The sequence below is a fragment of the Barbus barbus genome, assembly GCF_936440315.1.
Source record: "Barbus barbus genome assembly, chromosome: 40".
NCBI lineage: Eukaryota > Metazoa > Chordata > Actinopteri > Cypriniformes > Cyprinidae > Barbus > Barbus barbus.
In genome coordinates, this window is record NC_136718.1 from 6,409,916 (window position 1) to 6,431,240 (window position 21,325).

Consider the following 21,325-nt stretch of genomic DNA (forward strand, 5'->3'; position numbering starts at 1 on the left):
TTGCTAAAACACTATAACCAGGCTTTTTAACTTAAATTCAAAACCATAACACCATTTTTCAAAAAGCATACCAATGTTTCTGAACTATAAACACTATTCCCTGCTTTAACACATGAGTCAGATTTGGTGAACTGTTACTGCAAAACTCTACACACAAATCCCTACATTTCTCAGTGCTCACACTATGTGATCATTTAGAAAGCACTAGCATTCAATATTGTTCACTCAAGTTTGCACAGTTTGAGCTCAATTAGCACACAATAACCCAAGTGGAAACACTAGGAGTCTAAATGTATTACACACCAATCAGAACCTTTGATGGATAGATAAAAGGGCCAAAGTCAGCTTACAGTTTTTCTCAGTGGCTTTGGTGCATTTCTCAGATCAGAAATGAAATTCTCAAAACTACTTGTTCAACCTCCACATCATCTAGTCACTTGTGCACACCATTCATTCTTTTTGGGATTGCTTTGGTACATTCATGCAACTGATTATGTACCTTTCTCTGTGGTTTCCTACATTATCAGTTGCTATTGTCATGTTGTTCAAGATGTATGATATAGTTCTCTGTGCTATAGTCTTACCCCTCAAAACATCATTAGTTCATCGTATAAGACAAGTCATTACGGTAAATGCAAAATGGTTGATCTAGTTGTCATAAACTGTCAAGTATATTTTCTACACATTTCTAGTAGACTTTTACTGTAATAAAGTTGGCATGAATTCTTCAAGTGAACCTTGACTTTCACTAATGAAGAGAATATAAATCAACCAATGAAGAACCAGTTCTCTGAAATAGCTCAAAGGTACATCTCACGAACCTTCAACTGGAAAGCATATATTAGAAAGAGGACAACACAAGACTTACAAATTCTGACAGTGGATGAACGTCCAGAAAACAATCAGGGTCAACAGCCGAGAGGAATGCATGGTGGAAGGGTACACAGGCAAAACAGAGGAAGAGGCAGACGAGGCCAAGGACAGAGGTGCATATCAGATGAAAGTAGGGCCACTATTGTGGATCATGTTGTCAATCATGACCTTACAATGGCTGAAGTGTGCAGCTAAATATTGGGAGATCAACCATATCCTCAATAATTCAAACATTTCGAAACAGTCTCTTTTAATCAATATCCCACATACAGTAATGTGTAAATTTGTACTTTTGAAATGGATATATGTGCAGCCTTCAGCGTTTCAGTAGGACTACAGTAACTGTCATCTAAACTATTGCCATAGTTTGCCTCCGGTAATACTACACACAGTTTTTGACAGTCATGGTGAAAAAAACAACTAAACATTTTGACCAGTGTGGCTCACACGATGACAAAAAATACTTTATATTTTGGTGGCCTTGGCCAAATTACCGACACGATAACCAGGTTTTGAAGCATGAATGAAATGTTTTGGGTGAGTAACTACATTTTGCAGACATGCAATGAAGTTCTGAAGTTCCAGCAAACAGTTGTGACATTTGCATTCACAGTTTAGAGAATAATAAGACTGTTAAATGTGCCAAAGCAATTGAGAAAAACTGTAAACTGAGAAATAAAACATTTGGGAAGTACCACACTTATAACCGGTTTTTATAGTATTGTTTTGAATTGATCTCATCAGTGTGTAAAACTGTTCTGTAGTGTGTGTGTTTTTGACTGTTTGTGTGTCTGAGAGCAAAGTTTGGTTTTTCTGCAAGATTGAGTTGTTTTGAGTGGAGAGCTTCATTTTGACCTGAATATAGGAAGTTTGGGGAATTGAGTTAGAAGTTATGGATTCGTGTTTGGTGTTTTGAGAATACGAGGCGTAGTTTCAAGAAATGAGTTTAAGCAATCCAGAATTTTTTTTTTATTTTAATTATTATTTTTTATATATTTCCTATTCTCACAAATTCAGATCCTAAGCCTGCATAATTTGAAAACAGGAGACAACATAACCACAAGTAAAAAAATGTTTTATTAATCTACAGCATAACCCTTCTGGGCAGAAATGGTAATTACATGACAGGTCGGTTAGCAAAAAAGGAAACGTAAGCTTGGTTGAATTGGAATGGATTGAAGTCAGTTTGCAAAGGGCTTGATAGGACACATTTCTCCATAGATTACGTCTAAATTACGTTTCCTCATTAAGTCTCCGGCAGGTTGAAACAACAGCAGCGAGAGCATAGGTAAGCTTCAGCACACGATTCCAGCTCCATTACAAAGGAGTCATTGAGCTTATTTCCACTAGGTTCATTGAAACAGACATTCATGATATTACAGTTGTACGTTGGACTGTTATGAGTTATGGCTCAGGTCATAGATTATGCCACTTTCTCCTAATAACTTACTTATCAACAGCACAAATATCTAGCTACAAGGAAGAGGAGTGTCTGGCACCGACACAAAGAAGCTGTATGTCTGTATTCCTGCTGTCAGATGAACCCTGTGATGTTCAGTTTCTGTGTAAAGACCCTGGAAGACAGTCCTGATGCTTTCCACAATCCATTAGTACACACATCCACAACCAATAACATAAGCCTTGAATTTACCCAAATAATGTAGATCAGTACTATGCCTGAGGAATTAGCCAATGTAAAGAAGCAGAAGCAAAAGGAGTTTAGAGACAATCCTTGGCACTGACTGTCTGAAAGAGTCGATCAAGCTTCCTTCAAAATCTTCACAATCTGCAGAGATACATGATCAAATGGATCTCATTAAACCTGTAATGCAGAAAAACAAACAAACCTGGATACAGTGATTTGTTCAAATATTAAATGTACCTAAATTATTTTAATTGCAACAATTATTATTGTAATGTATAATACAACTTTACTATTAAATGATACATTTTTGTTACTACATTAATGATAATGAGGTATGCTGAACTGAATATAAAAAGTATGTTCAATGCAAAAAATACAACTTCTCTATTTTTATTTAGAGACAAACGATCAGCTCACTTTGTCTTTATCCGTGAGAGTGTCACTTGTGGTCCTGGTCTTGTCCTCTTTCAAACAAACTTTTCTTACTGGAGATACTCACATGTCTCAGATCCTGAGCATAAACAAATGAGTTATGAGAGAAAACATAAAGAAGACATTGTTCCTTGTTTTAAGCCTTTAACTCTTCAAGTGAGACTCTTCCACATTACAAAGCATTACACCAATGTGACACAGCAAGCCATCGGTGCCACAGACTGCAAACTGAACGAGGAAGAAATATGGATGAAGAAAATGAAACCAGTTTTAAGGCTTTTTTTAGTGAGAAATTTAGTTGACTTCATCCATGACAACAACAAAGCAATACTACAGGAAATGCTGTTTTAATTGCAGCATGTTTACTGTTAAAGATAAGAGTGTAATTTATAGTTCTGTACAGGATTGTTTGTTTAAAAATCTATTCTGGGGAATGGAAAAGGTTATGTGAGGATACGTGGAGGCCATGTGTCATACATAGACTGATCATGGCTAAAACCTGTCATTTCATTGGTGCAAATACTTACTCCAGATTCACCACATACATGACGCATATTTGTGCGATGACTAACAAGGTCAAATGAGTGAACGAAATAGGCTCAGTGCAAAGTGAAATACTGCCACCAAGCCAAAGCCTGGAGAAAAACAGTGGAAATCATTGTGCACCCTCTCATGATTTCCTTATGGCAAAATTAAAATAAAATAAAAACATAGATAAACGTAAGCTTATGCCTACATAACGCAGCACTTACCAAAGGACTATGAGATGATGAAGATGAGGATGAAGATGAGGATGACACAGTAAATGTTTTCTTCTGAACCCAGCGATTAATTCGATCAGAGATTCCCGAAGAAAAGCTGCGAAATTCCTGAAACAAAGTAAATGTTCTTAACAAATGATTGAATGGTCAGTTCAGATGAGCTCAAACAAGTGAATAAATAACCCATTTTGTCCAGACACTGATATGGTCCTCACCTGTTTGGAGAACAAATGGCTTCTGTCGGATCCCTCCTGTTCTTTCTCAAACAGCTCCCTCTTCCTCGACACCTCGTCCGCTAAACACACGGTCTGGTGCACCACTGGGGATTTGGATATTTCCCATTTCTAAAAGTTGGAAAGAGCAACAAAATACATTTCTCAAGCATGCTTTTGTTTGTCTTACATTCAGAAAATCTGCCACTGTTCATAAAAAAAGGCCTGGAAGTCTTTCTACAGCTGAACTTGATATTAGTTCTATTTTATTTTACATTTTGCAACCAATCTATGCAGTTTAAAGACTTTACTGGAAATTAAATAAAGATGAAATCAAAACTTTTTAAAGTGGAATACAGACATTTTATGAGCGACTTTTCATGCTAGGTTAATTTTCTGCAGGTTTTATAATTGTAAATTGATTTGTAGATTTTTTAAGCCCAAGTAAAGAAAATATAAAGAATAAACAATGAAATATGTCAATATGGTCTCTAAATATAAATGTCTTGTATTAACAAAGTTTGAAAAGTAGAACTCAGGGGACAGAAAAGTGCTGTTCTTCCTCTGTATTTTTTTGTCTTGTTTTCCAGTGCAAATGTCCAAACATTATTAAATCAAGATACATTTACTGGAGACTCAAAATGACATAAGACCGGTTTATGAGAAACTGATCAAAATGAAGAGTGTCACGCATCAGTGGGAACAGAAAAATCTACTTAAGTACAGATATTTGGCAGATTTTTGTTCTTGTTTTAAGCACATTTAATTTTGTACAGTTTTTCAGAAAACAAGACTTCATATCTTCAATAAAGTAAATGTATCTTCATTTAACAATGTTTAAAGGAACACTCCACTGTTTTTGAAAATAGGCTCATTTTCCAACTCCCCAAGAGTTAAACAGTTGAGTTTTACCGTTTTTGAATCCATTCAGCTGGTAGCACTTTTAGCTTAGCTTAGCATAGATTGATTGAATCTGATTTGAGCTTCTCGCTCAAAAATGACCAAAGAGTTTACATATTTTTTCTATTTAAAACTTGACTCTTCTGTAGTTACATTGTGTACTGAGACTGACAGAAAATGTCTAGGCCAATATGGCTAGGAAATATACTCTCATTCCGGCATAATAATCAAGGAACTTTGCTGCCGTACGTACCACGCAATGATATGACTCAGTGCCTGAAAGTAGTCCCCAGCTAGGCAACTAGTTATGATATAGCTGGGGACTACTTTCACTGTAACTACAGAAGAGTCAAGCTTTAAATAGGGAAAATATGGAAACTCTTTGGTCATTTTTGAGCGAGATGCAAACGGTCTAATCAGATTCAATGATCTATGCTACGCTAAAAGTGCTACCGCCAGACCCGGAGATCGGCTGAATGGATTCAAAAACGGTAAAACTCAACTGTTTAACTCTTGGGGAGTTGGAAAATGAGCCTATTTTCAAAAAAAGAGGAGTGTTCCTTTAAATATTTGTATTGGAAAAATATGCATTTTTTTGCAGTGCATGTAACATTTAATAGTTCTCAAAAAAAAAAAAATCTTTAATGCACTTTAAAAAAAATCATTGAACATATGGAAAAGTGCCAAGTTTTTAGTCATTTCAGATTCAGACCTGTGAGGCTTCAGCCAGTCGTTCCATTTTCTCCTGAATGGAGCGAGATGATAACCTCTGTCGGGAGCTTGAGAAACAGCACAGACAGCAGTTAATTCAACACACTCTCATTGTACTGCTGCTGGAACAGAAACTAATAGCTCACTGTAAATGCAGTAATACAGACTTTCTCTGAAATTGGGTCTGCTGCTCCTCCTCTTGTTTGGAGCTCTGTGGGTCAAAACATCTAGAATAAGTTTGAGAGTTCATATTGAGACTGGACTGAAAGGGTTTGGGCTGTTTGTTTTTACAGCAGATTTGTCTTTAAAAGCTTTACCTTATTAGATTCAAAGGTCTTCGTTTGCATCCGCACACTTGCACTGTGGATCAGATTGGATGTTAATAGAAGGGAAGGGAGTACAGATAGTTGTAACTCATCACTGTAAAAGCTTAAATTACATCAATTTTGAAATAAACAGTGTCATTGATTGAACATTTCATTTTCTTTTTTTAGAATTATGAGTGAATCTGATATTGTGGTTGGGGTTACACGCTACAATAAGGTTGTGTATGTTAATTAATGCAATAATTTACAATGATAAATATTTCTACAACATTGATATCTTTTAATGTTAAATTCTACATATACTATTTTTAACAAACATTGTACATGTTTACATTAGTTGATACATTATCTGCTAACAACGAACAATAACGTATTTAACTAACATTAATTAATGTAAAAGATAAGACATAGAGTTGCCATATTCAGAAAATAATCATATTTTCTTTAGGACATTCGTGGTACATGAAAAATGAAACTAAAAGAGAATATTTATTGAAGATGTAACTGTTTTAGTCAGAAGAACATACAGTAGCCCACTGTTAAATGTGAGTTGTGAACAATTGTTGAATTAAATTAAATTGCATGTCATTTACTATTTAAAGTTTAAATTTATATTAAATGCAGTTAACGGAACTTTAAAGTGCTTTTTATAAAAACTAACTTAAGTAGGACTTAAGTACATTTTATTTGTAATTTCATAATTATGTTGTGAAATAAGGGTAAAATGGACTGGCAAATACACTGGCAACCATTTATGGTCAACTAAAATATACTTTAATGTCATTTTCTTTTGAAACTTGTATGTTATGTATTGAGAAATATATTGCACATTTGTAATGATAAAGTTGCAATGTCAAAGATTTTAAATATACTACCTTGTATATTAACTAGATTTAAAATGTAATCTTGAATAAGACACTACAGTTAAAATTAGAATCAAGTACTTTACATGTGCTTTAGTTTGTTAGTCGACACATCAAAAGAAGTGTGCGTGAAAACAATGATTTAAATTGTATTTAATGTACATCTTTTAATTTGACATTATTACAAAGTGCACTTTTTAAAAGTGTACTTAAGTGTGTTAAGAAACAGTCATGAAATTGAACTTTAAATGCACTTAAGTGACCTTATTTCATTAATATATGATCTGCAAGTACAGATTTTTTTAATATTCTGTTAAGATTTGAAGTACAAATGCACATTTAGTACAGTTAAGCACGTCTTTTAAGGTAATACTTAAAAAAAATAAGTAAAAGTGTGTGTGTGTTGTCTATGTGTGTGTGTGTGTGTGTGTGTGTGTGTGTGTGTGTGTTGATCTGTACCTTCTCTGTAGCGGCATGTTTTCTTCCTCCTTCTTCTTCATCATCTGAAATGGATAATGACACTGAGGCACAAAGCTGTACTGTCTGTCTGTCTGTGTGTGTGTTAAGTTAGTCAAATATTTAACAAATGAGTCCTGACAGAGCATGGCATAAATAATAAAAGCTGTATGTGACGTAGCACTTGAAGGTTATTGACACAAGTAAATTTGACAGTATAGTGGCTGTACTGTCCACATGAAAGGCAAATGTTGACACTGTGTTATATAACATATTGACTCTCACACTTAATTAGCTCAGATGCATTTATATAGTCAAACGAGAGTTTTACCTTGAAGGACACCGTTCTGGAGCTCTGCCGTGTGAATGCAGGTTTCGCAGCTGGTTTGGAATTGCTCGGTGACCCATTTTCATGTCTCTGTGCACACATGCAAATAAAACAAGGCAGTATGAGGAAAAACTGTAAGAGAATGCATAATGAATTACACAAATATAATCAGTCAATAAATGATGAAGCCTGTTTTAGATCACTAGAATTGACTGGAGTTAATTCAGCTGCAGAATTTGGCTGTAAATCCAGTTCATAATAGAAGTCTGTGTACAGAATGGGATTAAAGAGCAAGTATAGGAATGACAAACATATTTAAACTGATTCAATGCATTGCTTACCATTTCATCGTACTTATTTGTGAGAATTACTAGTAATTTCTGGGTGCAAATTGTTTCAAAGTCAATCCTTCCATTTGTTTTCAGTGTACACTGCAAAAAATGACTTAGAAGACTATTTCAGTGTTTCCACTTCAAATTTCATATTTAATTCAATGTGCTACCTGCCGTTAATTTGAAACTTTTACTCAGAAATAGCTGAACATTTCACAAATAATTACAAAGTCAATCCTACACCATTGTATTCAGTTAAACGTAAAAAAAAAACGCCATTTGTAAAGTTGAATGTGAAACAAAGATTACTGGTTTGTGTTTTATAAGAAAATACTTTTTCAGTCTTTGTACATTAAAATTTCACATTTAATTCAATGCTGTTTTCGTAATTAATTGTGAAATTTACTAGCAATTTACTAGTGAAAATTGTGTCAATGCAAATCCTACACCAACATTTTTGTTTTCAATGTACATGGTCTCCTTTATCCCCTTAATCTTTTATAATATCTGTGAAAATTAGCTTTTTTCTGGCCACAATAAAAACAGTAAATATCATAGCGTCAGTGTTCCTCCAGAGGGAGCCCTAACATCATTCTACTTTGGTACATTGGTAATATTATTCTATTCTTTGAAGTACTATATAATTGCCTTAGTGTATATATGCTATTGCCATATAAATGTTGTAGTATTATGGAATGACTGCCGTTGTACCATGGTATCACCATAGTTCTTTCTGTAGGGAAACTGCTAAACAAGACAGCAGTGCTGTTAGTGTGAATCGTGGCAGTCTCACCTCTGCGTCCCCATTTGGTGTGGGGCTCATAGAGCCGGAGTGGGTGGGACTGCGTGGTGACTCCGCCCTCGGGGACTGAGGGGGCGGAGACTTGGAGCTCAGAGGAGAAACCAGTCTGCTGGTTGCTGAGGGTGATGTGGGACTCTTATCAAAGGACATGGAGAGAGAGCTGATCAAAGAGAACAACAGTAGGATATAATTTGAGCAGGGCAACTGCAAACAGATCAATGTCTCCAGTGAGAGAAATAATGAAAGAGCTGGGTTTACACTACTGTCAGTCCAGCATTTCACTCTCTAATTCAAATATTTGTAATGGGTAGAAATTGTAAATACCTCACAAACTTTCTGGATGCTTTTGAGGGGGGTAGGGAGTTGATTGATGTTGAATCTTGGTTTGTGCCTCCATTTTCTTCCTATAAAAAGACAAAAAAAATGCCATTGAGTATGTGAATGAGCCAGGCAGTATGATGTGATGGTAGTTAACCGGTATGTTGCTAGTATGCCAGTGTGCAGCAGTGTTGGGGAGTAACTAGTTACATGTAACGGGATTATGTAATTTAATTACAAAATAAAAGTAATTTAATCAGTTACAGTTACTGAGAAAAAATGTGTAATTAAATCACAGTTACTTATGGAAATTGTAAGGATTACAAAGGGGGTTACATCTGATTTTTTTCACACACACCCCCTCATACAGATTTAATTGACTTCTTTCATAAATTGCAGTGACTGCTCTAAAATATGAAACACCAATGTTTCAGAAGTTTATAACATGCTTATCCGATAACTCTTATATTTCCTATATGGGTTTATGTATATGCTTAAATTTTTTTCCAAGGCATTGTTAGATCCAGCGTTTCCTGTCATAGCTATGCAAAGATTTGATTTCACAAACAATATCATAGCTATTAAATTATTTCTTGTTATGATTTTAAATCTGTATTTTAAAGTAAGTCTGATTTTGTGGTGGCTGTGCTTCAAAGGGGACATCGGATGCCAATTTTCCACAAGTTGGTGTGATTCATTAGGGTCTTCTTGAAATGGTCTCAGTGGTCATGTAAAACAACACCCTTTTTACCTTGTCAAAAACAGCTCTGTTCACAGTGATTTGTTTCGGTGCATATCTCTTTACATGCTAATGAGCTCTGCTCACCCCGCCCCTCTCTTCTGTAGAAGTGATCCATCCTTGAGTTTTAACTTGTTAACAAAATCTGCCTTGAATAGTCCCTCATTCAGAAAACAGTCTGGAGTAAAATGATTTGTGCAGTCAGGCATAAACGAATTAAGTGAAAGTGAAGCAAAGTGACATGTGGCCAAGTATGGTGACCCACACTCGGAATTTGTGCTCTGCATTTAACCCATACAAGTACACACACACAGTAGTGAACACACACATACACACTGTCAGTCCTATGTTGTGTGTGTCTTGTGTTTCCACATGTGCCCTGTGTTTCTATGCCCATATTTGGTTTGTTTCCGGTCCTCGATATGTCATTACTAGTTTATTCGTGTCCAGCCGTGTTCGTTAATTTACCTGTGTATTTATAGTCCTGTCTATGCAGTGTTATTTCGTCTGGTCTACTCGTTACTCCCCGGTGTTTGATGTCTGTGTTTGATGTCTGTGTTTGCTTTGCTTTGTCCTGTCCTGTCCTGTCCTGTCCTGATGTCTAAAGTAAAGACTGTGTTTTGAATTACGACGTGTTCCTTGTTCCTCCCTGCTGTGTGCACCGTGACACACACACTGTGAACACACACCCGGAGCAGTGGGCAGTCAATGCTGCGGCGCCCGGGGAGCAGTCGGGGGTTCAGTGCCTTGCTCAAGGGTCTCACCTCAGTCGTGGTATTGAGGGTGGAGAAAGCGCTGGTTATTCACTCCAAAATCAAATTGGCTTGATAATTGAGACTGTTTAGGTTTTTGGGGGATTAAAAAAAGGAGAGAATTTATATCATTGTGGGGTGGTTGTGTCCACAAACTTCTAAGACACATTGATATGCAAATAAATATTTTTCATCCAATGTCTCCTTTAAAATGAAATATTATAATCTTAATTCAAGTGATGAAATATTTCGAAAGTCTGACAGCAATTAGTGTTGCCTTGTTTACATGCTTGAAAATGATTAACAGTTGAAAACATTAGAAATTTAGAAATGCAATCAAAAAGTAATCAAATGTAATCAGTTACATTACTTTAATAAAGTAATTGGAAAATTGCACTACTTATTAAGTTGCACTACTTATTATGTTTTAAGTAGGGTAACTTGTAATCTGTAACCTATTACATTTCCAAAGTAACCTTCCCAACACTGGTGTGCAGGATTGCTTTGTGATGGAAATGTGTCAAGATGAAGAACTTATCAAGTGGTGTTGTTGTTGGAAATTGTTCAGCATTATGCATTTTGTCTCACTATTGGTGACTCAACTGTCATCAGTTATGTGTGGTCTGTTGTCTGGTGCTTGTTTTTAACTCAGCTGTTATATAATAGGAAGTTGTTTTTGCACTGTTGCCAAACTTATCATTCATTCGCTATAATCTTATCTTTTGGTTTGCGTCCATCAGGTTCCAAATAAAAAGAGAATATAATCAATGAGATTAAAGGTGGGGTATTCATTTTTTCAAAAAATGCTTTAGAAAACAAGTCAAGGCAGAGTAGCAAAACAAACTTGTAGCCAATCAGCAGTAATGGGCGTGTCTACTCATGATGCAGAGGAGAGAGCACTCTGTGCACATGACGGACCAAAACCAAAAGAGGAAAACGTCTGCAGAACAAAAGAAGGCTTACGCTGTGTCTACACCGGACCATTGAAAATCATTTGAAATTTGTGTCAATGTGTCATAAATAGAATGCGGCAGCAGTTTACTGTCAAGGATTTGTTGCGGCATGGTTTTGTGTACACACGGTGTTAAGATAAGGCAAGAAGAATGTCCAAAATGGCGCCGTTGTGCTCGGACGCCGTTCAGGCCGCTCCGCTGAGATTTTGCTTTAACTTACTTTTTTACTTACTTTTACTTTCTCTTTTTACACATTCCACGTCGGCACTGATCACCTACAACATAGAAACACTTTTGGACATTGAAACCGCTACACTAACCTGTTCCAGGACACTTTATCCAGGAATCCTTCATGGCCTCTGGAGATTCTTCAGAACACAGAGATGAACAATAACCCCCCGAGGCGAAGGATCAAGAAACACCGCGGGAAACGCGCTGGGATTCGAGACAGACTCAGGAAAAGGGCTCACTGTCCTCCTCTCCCGAGCATTCTGCTAGCAAATGTCCAATCCTTGGAAAATAAGATGGACGATCTTAGAGCCAGGATTAGTTTCCAACGGGACATAAGGGACTGCAACATCCTTTGTTTGTCAAACGTGGCTTTCGTCCATGGTCCCGTACACTGCTGTAATGCCAAGTGAGAACTTCTCTGTTTTTCGGACGGACAGAACAGCAGAGGCCGGTAAATCCAGGGGTGGAGGAGTATGTTTCATGATTAACAAGAAATGGTGTGATCCCAGGAATATCTCCATTCTGTTGCGTTCCTGCTCGCCTCATCTGGAACATCTTTCCATTATTTGCCGCCCATTTTATCTGCCCCGGGAGTTTTCATCGATCATTATTACTGCTGTGTACATTCCACCACAGGCAGACACTGGCCTGGCTTTGTCTAAACTTCACGATGTGCTCAGCGGCTACATCAACAAACATCCGGACACTGCCTTTATCATCGCGGGGGACTTTAACAAAGCCTAACTCAAGCAGGTCATGCCGAACTTTCATCAACACGTATCCTGTCCAACTAAAGGACCAAACACACTGGATCACTGCTACACTCAGTTCAAGAATGCCTACAAAGCCCGCTCACTACCGGCTTTTGGCAAATCGGACCATGCCGCCATTTTTCTAACACCGGGGTACAAACAAAGGCTCATTCAGGAACCTCCGGTGCAGAGAGTAGTGACGCACTGGTCCTCCCACTCAGAGACTATGCTGCAGGCGGCTCTTGATGACGTCGATTGGGACATGTTCCAGGCGAGTTCTTCTGACGTCAGCGAGTTCACGGATGTAGCATTAAGCTTTGTAAACACGCTAACCGAGCAAGCTACAGAAACAATAATGATAAGGACAGAACAATCCGTGCTGCGGTTAACACACGCACTGCCGCTTACAATGAGGCTCTTCTGACCGGGAATATGAGCGAGTACAAAGCATCGTGCTATGCTCTCCGACGCGCAGTAAGAGCCGCTAAACACAGATACAGAGAGAGAATTGAGTCTCATTTCCAGCTCAATGACTCTTGACGGATGTGGCAGGGACTGAGGACCATCTGTGCCTTTGGAAACAAACCCTCCGCGGAGGTGAGAGCAGATCCGTTGCTGGCAGACGAGTTAAACATCTTCTACGGCTGCTTCGATTGCAATGCCGGCGGCGCGTCGCGTCGCTGCCGACCAGCGCATCAGGAAGCAGCAGGCAGAGCAGCGATGATCCTGTAATCACCGTGTCGGAGGATGAGGTTCGGAGGGCGCTAAAGAAAGTGAACGTCAGGAAAGCAGCCGGACCTGATGGGATAACCGGCTGTATTCTGAGGTCCTGTGCCGATCAGCTCGCTGGTTTGTTCACTTCTATCTTTAATGAGCCCCTTGCTACCTCCGTAGTTCCCACCTCATTTAAAAAATCTGTCATTATCCCTGTGCCAAAGAACAATAAACCCTCTTGCCTGAATGACTATCGCCCAGTTGCCCTCACATCAATAGTCATGAAGGTTTTTGAGAGACTTGTAAAGAGCCACATCTGCTCCTCCATCCCTGATACTTTGGACCCTCTTCAGTTTGCCTATCGCCCAAACAGATCCACTGACGATGCCATCTCTCACGTCCTCCACTCTTCCCTCACACACTTGGACAGCAACAATGGGAATTATGTAAGGCTGCTATTCATTGACTATAGCTCAGCTTTCAACACTATAGTCCCCATCAAGCTGGCATCTAAACTCACAGACCTTGGCCTAAACTCCTCACTCTGTGACTGGATTCAAGACTTCCTCACCGGCAGACCTCAAGTGGTGAAAGTTGGCCAGTTCACCTCAAACTCCATCACCCTCAACGTAGGAGCCCCACAGGGCTGTGTCCTGAGTCCCCTGCTTTACTCTCTCTACACGCATGACTGTGTATCCTCTCACAGCTCCACATCTATTATCAAATTCGCTGATGATACTGTGGTTCTGGGCCTCATCTCCAACAATGATGAGACCGCATACTTGGACGAGGTAGAGAGACTCATATCATGGTGCCAGGACAACTGTCTCTCTCTGAATGTGAGCAAAACTAAAGAGCTGATCATGAACTTTAGGAAGAGACAGCAGCAGCCCTACACTCCTCTTATGATCAGTGGGACCCCTGTGGAGAGGGTGAGCAACTTCAAGTACCTCGGTGTAAACATCTCCGAGAACCTGACTTGGACTACACACATCCAAACACAGGTTAAGAAAACCAGGCAAAGACTGTACCACCTGCGACAGCTGAGGAAATTCAGGGTCTCACCAGCAATCCTGAAAACTTTCTATTCAGGGACCATAGAAAGTGTATTGACTCAGTGCATCTCAGTGTGGTATGGAAACAGCTCCAATCAGGACTGCAAAGCACTACAGAGAGTTGTGCGCTTAGCTGAGCGCATCTCAGGGTCTGCTCTCCCCTCTCTGCAGGACATCTACATCAAGCGCTGCAAAAGTAGAGCTGTTAAAATCATCAAGGACTCTAATCACCCTGGTAACCGACTATTCACTTTGCTTCCATCTGGTAAGCGCTTCCGTAGCCTGATGGCAAAAACTGAGAGACTTAGGAGGAGCTTCTTCCCCCAGGCCATCAGGCTCCTAAACTCTAACTCGTGTCATAACATCACATGACTCCATGTAAATATCACTATATCAATAAGCTTCAGAATTTTTTCTACCTCATGCTGCTGCTATTTACATACCCTGTACAACTTTTTGCACATTCCTCTTATTATTATCTAAGTCAACAACATACTGACCTGCACATTTATATTTATATTTATATTTTTTATCTTTATTTTATTTTATCTTTTTCAACTTTTCTTTTTCTTAATATTTGTATTCTTTTTCTTAATATTTGTATACTTTATAATTGCACTGTCCTTGGAGCGGACCTGACCTACATTTCACTGCTGGTTATACTCTGTATAATTGTGTATGTGACAAATAAAAATCTTGAATCTTGAAGTAGGACCCGTGTAAATATCGGATCAGCTTTCCAGTGCTGGAGAGAACTCAAGGAGTGGGAAGGCCTGCGATCGGAAGGTGGCATTTTTTTATTTTTAGCAAAAACAGTAAAAATGTTAACATTGTAAAACATTTATAATATTGGAAAATAATAGCTGTTTTCTATTTTAATAATTTATTCATGCAATTTATCCTGAATTTCCGGCATCATTACTCCAGTCTTCAGTTTTCCATGACCGTTCAGAAATCATTCTAATATGCTGATTTGCTACATCAGTGATATTTTTAAGGATTCTTTGATGAATGGAAAGTTCAAATAAGCATTTATATTAAATATAAATCTTAATCAACATTATATTTCTATATTATGCCTTTACTGTCACTTTTGATCAATTTAATGCAATCTTGCTCAATAAAAATATAAATTTTTACAAAACAAAAAGCAAACCTTTGAACTGTAGTGTATTTTTGTACTGTGATATAAGATTTTAGTCATGCCACCGACCTCTAATTTAAAATGTAAACATGGATAGAACAATTTCTGAGAAAATCTTTAAAAAATGGTATGTTTAAATTGAAATTCAGGCACTTCTGATTTGAGATCACTAATATCTTTGTGTGATATACTGTAAATGGCAGATGTGGTCGATACTGGTAACATTGCTTTGAACAAACATAAGCAGATAAATAATTCAAACTACAGATTCATAATTACAGTGAAATACTGCAGTTTCATTAAAAGGAACATTTTTAATATATTGATTTTGTTCCTTCAACTTTCTTTCAGCATTGCTGTGCATTTAGAAACAGGTTGCACTGGCTGAGAATTCACTTTCACAGAAGTGATGGCACACTTCAGAAGTGGGTCAAATGACTTAATGTTCTCTCATGTCGAGGCCCTGTAGGTGTGTGTAAAAAAGACTGGGCCTCCCACAGCTCTTTCTCTTAATCCTGTAGATGATTAATTACACACTCTACGGGTGGTAACGAGAGACAGATTCACAGCAAGCAGATGACCTCTGACCCCTAGCCACATGATGAAACCAGTCAGATTTACACTGAGCAGAACTGACAACTAACTGACAACAGAAATAACAGAGAAGAGAGGATTTTATAATTAAACCATTGCCAAACAAGTTCATCCAGCAAGTTCATTTAAACTTGTCTGCGAATGACAAAAACAACGAGACACTGCTGTTTCCCATCGATACAACCTAACCGTTTCACTCTCACTGTCCTACTATATATAGCACCTAATGGGTAATGCTACAATGTCATTTGCAACATTAATGTTCCCCTGCTGTGAGAACTGATGCATAACCCTATCAAAAAACAGTACAGGTCACAGCCTTTGCAAAGAATATGCCATGCCAAAACATGCAAAGGTTTAAAGTGGTTTATTTAAAGAAGTTACTCATAATTACTCTTAATGGCAAAGTATTTGTTCTGCCAACAAACGCCAATCCAAACCAAGCCCAACAGTACAACCATAACTGATGGATTTAAAATGCTCTATGACATTGATTCCAGGAGAGTCTGATGTTAACATGTTGTTAAGCCTACAGTGTGTGATATGCTAATAAACATAAAAATTACAAAGCAAATGCAGATTGTGGGTGAAACAGTTTACCTTAGATTCTGTACTTTATTAAATATAATAATTTCCCTTGAGTATATTCTCAAAAGGAAATCCATCCTGAAATTTCAAAGAGACATTTTCTCTCCCTTAAAACAAGATTTGATCAAGTGGTGTTTTAGGAGATGTCATATATAGGTCATACAAGACTGTTTTAAAGTATACTTCTTTTAATGAAGTACACTTAGTAAGATTTTACCAGAAAAGATATATATATATTTTTTTTATCATATATTAATTTAAAAAATCTTGTATAATTTTTAACTGCTGTATTTCTCTGTTTGCTTTGGTTTTTATTTTGTTTTTATGGAACTCTTGTATTATTGGCCATGAAGATGGCCTTAGATGCTGGCATGGCAATAAAAATAAATAACTACTACTACTCAAAGTAAAAAACATCAAAACATTGTTTATTAATAATAATAATTAATTACATTTATATAGCGCTTTTATATATTTCTGCTTCTCTAAGCACTCAAAGCGCTCTACATTGTGAGGGCTGGTGTCTTCTCGTCCACCACCAATGTGCAGCATCCACCTGGATGATGCGACGGCAGCCATAGTGCGCCAGAACGCTCACCACACACCAGCTTACTGGTGGAGAGGAGACAGAGTGATGAAGCCAATCAGTGTAAGGGGATGATTAGGAGGCCATGATGGTCAGAGACCAATGGGGAAATTTGGCCAGGATGCCGAGGTTACACCTCTACTCTTTTCGAAAGACATCCTGGGATTTTTAATGACCATCACCGAAAGACGGTGCTTTTTTTTACAGTATAGTGTCCCCATCACTATACTGGGGTGTTAGGACCCACACAGACCGCAGGGTGAGCACCCCCTGCTGGCCTCACTAACACCTCTTCCAACAGCAACCTAGTTTTCCCAGGAGGTCTCCCATCCAGGTACTGACCAGGCTCAACCCTGCTTAACTTCAGTGGGCAACCAGTCTTGGGCTACAGGGTGATATGGCTGTATTGTCTCCTGATGAAGCAGTTGGTAGATTTTGGAACTGATATTAGGGGAACTTGCTCTAATACAGGGCCAAAACATGTAGTAAAATAAGTTAATATAACTAAAAATAAAAATTTGTCATTTTAATTCTAGACCTGGAGAAGTCATGTCAATCAATACAATCCTAAAACTGAATGTGAAATTGTATAATCAATACACATTTTTCTAGTTATGCCAAGATCTAAAATATCTTATCAAGTACTGTAAAAGGTGTGAGTAAAAATACTTTTGAAAAATCCAAATAAATCAACTGGAAAATGCATGTCAGTTTATTGGTTAAATAGAGTGAGAACTTAAAGAACGTGCAACTTTAAACATTTGGAATTCTGTTATTTAATTTACAGAAACTAGGAGAGTCTGGTTTTCAATTTTTTTTGTGGATCAGTGTTTCCCAATCTTGTTCCTGGAGGCACCCAGCAGTACGCAGTTTGGATGTCTCTCTTATCAATTTCATGCATTGGAGTCTCTACTAATAAGATGAGTTGATTCAAGTGTGTTTTTTATTAGAACGAGTCAGGGTTTCCCAACGGGGTTGGGAAACATTGTTGTGGACACTAGGGGAAATTGAAGTCAAAAAGGTTGAGAACCACTTCTCTAGTATTCATTGTTTAGTTGGCCACAGCTATCGGCTGATGGCAATATAACGGTCTGTTGTCTTCCTGAAGCTCACCCGTGATTTCTTAAAATTCTGTTGTCACCTCTGTAGGTTTTGGACCACCTCTGCATCTCCTAAAAGCATCACATCACTGTAGAAGAACTACTGTACATTGAGAATCCATGTCTTCCTACCTTCTCGTCTTTCTCTGAGTCTTTCGAGTTGGTGGGAGGTTCTGCTGACATGAAGGTCTCCACGCTGCACTGAATGTTCTTGAAGAGTTCCTCGTCCTGCTGTTCCCCCAGCAGCTCCACATGGGGCTCCGCATCCGGACCAGCCTCTTTGACTCTATCATCTTCCTCCTTATTCTTCCTCAGGGTTTCAACGTGCCTCAACCTCCTCCGTTCATCACGGACTCGCAACATGTCCACAAAGTCCATATGCAGCTGGGCCAGACCGCCACCGGAGTCGCCAGCATCAGCAGGCCCACTAACACTGGAATAGTTATAGTAGTGTGTTTAGCATGTTGTCATGTCATGTTAGTGCTTGAAGATTTATTTTCATGCAATTCTTACTGGGTTTAAAACTTTGAGTGGTTAAAAATTTGTAGAAATAGCCAAAAATACATTGTATGGGTCAAAATGATTGATTTTTCTTTTATGCCAAAAATCATTAACGTAAGTGAAGATCATGTTCCGTGAAGATATTTAGTAAATTTCCTACCGAAAATATATCAAAACTTAATTTTTGATTAGTAATTTGCATTGCTAAGAACTTCATTTGGAAGTCTGAAAGGCAATTTTCTCAATATTTAGATTTTTTTGCAAGCTCAGATTCCAGATTTTCAAATTGTTGAAAATAGTTTTCATCACATGAGACTCTTCTTGTAAATTTGTTTCTCAGAAAAAAAAAAAAAATCTTATTTTGGGTCAAACTGCTTTCCTTGACAGACATGGGCAGTGTCCACATATGGTATTATGAAACCAAATTACAACATTACATGTAGATCATATTCACATTCACTTTTATGATACCATAAACCTTTATCTAAAGCTCTCTGAAGCGCTCATCCTTATGTTCTGTAAGGTCAATTCCTTCACGCAAATGCTTAACACAAAATTTGCATTGAATTTGATATATATCGCTGAGTCCTAAAGCCAATTACAGCTCTTAAGCAATTTGAAGAGGGAAGGGAAAGCATAAATACACCATTATTGTTGTCTGAAGTTGGGTTTTCTCTGTAATTCTGTCTTTTTTTGTTCTCGCACCTACTGGTTTGTGGTTCGGTCTCTTCAGTGGGACTTTCATCCATGTCTGCTGTAGACTCCCTTGTCTTCCTCCTCTTCTCTCTCTCCACCTCTTCCTCATCCTCCACAGTCCACTGTCGAGCCAGCCTGAAGATCAAACACATCACGCGTTTAAAATGCATATAAACATATATGGTTTTCAGCATTCCAGTTTTTTGTGAACACCGATGCTGTTTGATAGATAGAAAGATAGACTGTCTTATTCTGTTGCATCCCCAAAATATAGTTTGGCCCATATTGCCTGAAACATTAGAACTTTTGGCAACAACCACTTTTGATTTCTGTGAAACATAAAAAAAGCATTGAATTCAAACTTTTTATCGGACTGATTTAAAACTCTATTCACTTGGAGGCAAAAGGAAAGAAATGGCAGGGATGTTTTGAGCTCCTCACTACTGAAACCTATCCTGTCAAGTCTTTTTGAAAGTATAAGAAGATGCATTATGATCAAAGGTCTCGATGATATATCCCAGAGGTGGACTATTGTATTTCAGTTTGAAAACAGTGTTTCATTGTGCAATAACTGGTTTTTCAAGCTCTGTTTTGGATAAAGGATACTCACTGCCTTGAGTCTGATAGCATGACATTACTTTCCATATGAGTGCATTACACTAGCTGTCAAAATAATCACAGCCCGCACCACAAACTCCTACTGCATGTCCAGTCCAGACTCACTTACTTTCAGTTTTTATTTCAGTCTAAAATTGTCGTCCAAAAATGCACATGATGATGATTGTAAATTACAACAATACACTGGAAGTGTTGCCCTGGGTGCTATATTTCTGACACTCAAGTGCCTTCTAGGCTGTTTTTGATACTCGAAAGCCTTAAGTTTTGACATTTTTAGAGCGAAGAAATAAAAAAGTAGAAACCCTAAAAAGCTATTTCTTTCCAGTTATAGGTCTGAGTTAACATGTCCATAGCATAAACATCTATAACGTCGGTATAAACACTGACACCTGCGCTTCTGCAACCTGTCAGAAACCGCAAAACCATTCAGCAAACCAATATAAACGCTAAATGTACATTTATATCTACTTACGTTGACAAAGCAGACCAGTTTTTCCGGCTAATAGACATGATTTTTGTGTTGTTGTGTTGAACTCGGCTGGAGAGAGGTCTGTGGAGGTGTATGCAGTATCTCGCTCTTCCCTGTGTCTGTGTGCCACCTTTACCCCGCACCTTCACGAGCGCTCGTCACATGACCACCCCATCACCTCCCGCCGCGCGCGCATCATACCTGTTCACTATTAACACACCATCACGTTAAAGCCCTTGAGCAGCTCTACAGCGTGTGCGGACGAAGAAGGAACATCTTCACATCTCAAAACTTACAATATCAAAGTAGCCTACATAATTAAAAATGGGAGAGGTTGGTGGATTGGAGATGCAGAATATGTAAACAAACTATAGCTATATAGTTACTTAAGAAAGAAACCTCAAAACATACACTGTTTTAGTTATGTGAAATGTCAAAAACCTGGAAGCTAAAATAAATGGCCAAATAGGTATATCTTGAAAAAAAAAAACTAAAGAAGAAGGGAAAAAAAAAAAAAAAAAACAGTTTGGAGAATAAATAAAGACGGTTTAAAATTGAAAAAAAAAAAAAAAAACTAAAATATTTGGCTAGAAACGCAAAACATATTGTTTTAGCTGTATGGAATGTCTAAAAGCTAGAAGCAATAAAATAAACGGCCGAAAGTATAATCATAGTAACTCAAATATATTGCATTATTCTATTCTATTCACCTTGTGTATTTTAAATATATAAAATAATATATTTTAAATATATAAAATAAATACATACATATAATATTTTTACAGATAACATCCCATATACAGTATTTGGCTTGCATATTTTAGGATATTTTAAAATACCTAAAAAACATAATATTTTTAAACATAACATGTGT

General features: G+C 37.7%; 1 protein-coding gene across 2 annotated transcripts; it reads right to left on the reverse strand.

Annotated features, from left to right (window-relative positions):
• Positions 1 to 1,931: 1,931 nt before the first annotated feature.
• On the reverse strand, positions 1,932 to 20,756 carry LOC306860095 (uncharacterized protein). Of its 2 annotated transcripts, none has more exons than XM_079401623.1 (14): positions 20,455 to 20,756; positions 19,374 to 19,499; positions 18,300 to 18,600; positions 8,966 to 9,045; positions 8,633 to 8,801; positions 7,511 to 7,597; positions 7,183 to 7,226; positions 5,852 to 5,894; positions 5,702 to 5,745; positions 5,536 to 5,602; positions 3,927 to 4,055; positions 3,703 to 3,819; positions 2,936 to 3,029; positions 1,932 to 2,695 (listed from the first exon to the last, which is right to left on the reverse strand). In XM_079401623.1, exons 1-13 carry the CDS (start codon positions 20,490 to 20,492, stop codon positions 2,958 to 2,960), a joined length of 1,317 nt encoding a protein of 438 aa, XP_079257749.1. In that variant the 5' UTR covers positions 20,493 to 20,756; the 3' UTR covers positions 1,932 to 2,695; positions 2,936 to 2,957. The 2 variants fall into 2 exon arrangements, with proteins under 2 accessions (XP_079257749.1, XP_079257750.1); XM_079401624.1 differs by having other exon boundaries at positions 1,932 to 2,659; positions 20,455 to 20,570.
• Between the last annotated feature and the right edge of the window lie 569 nt (positions 20,757 to 21,325).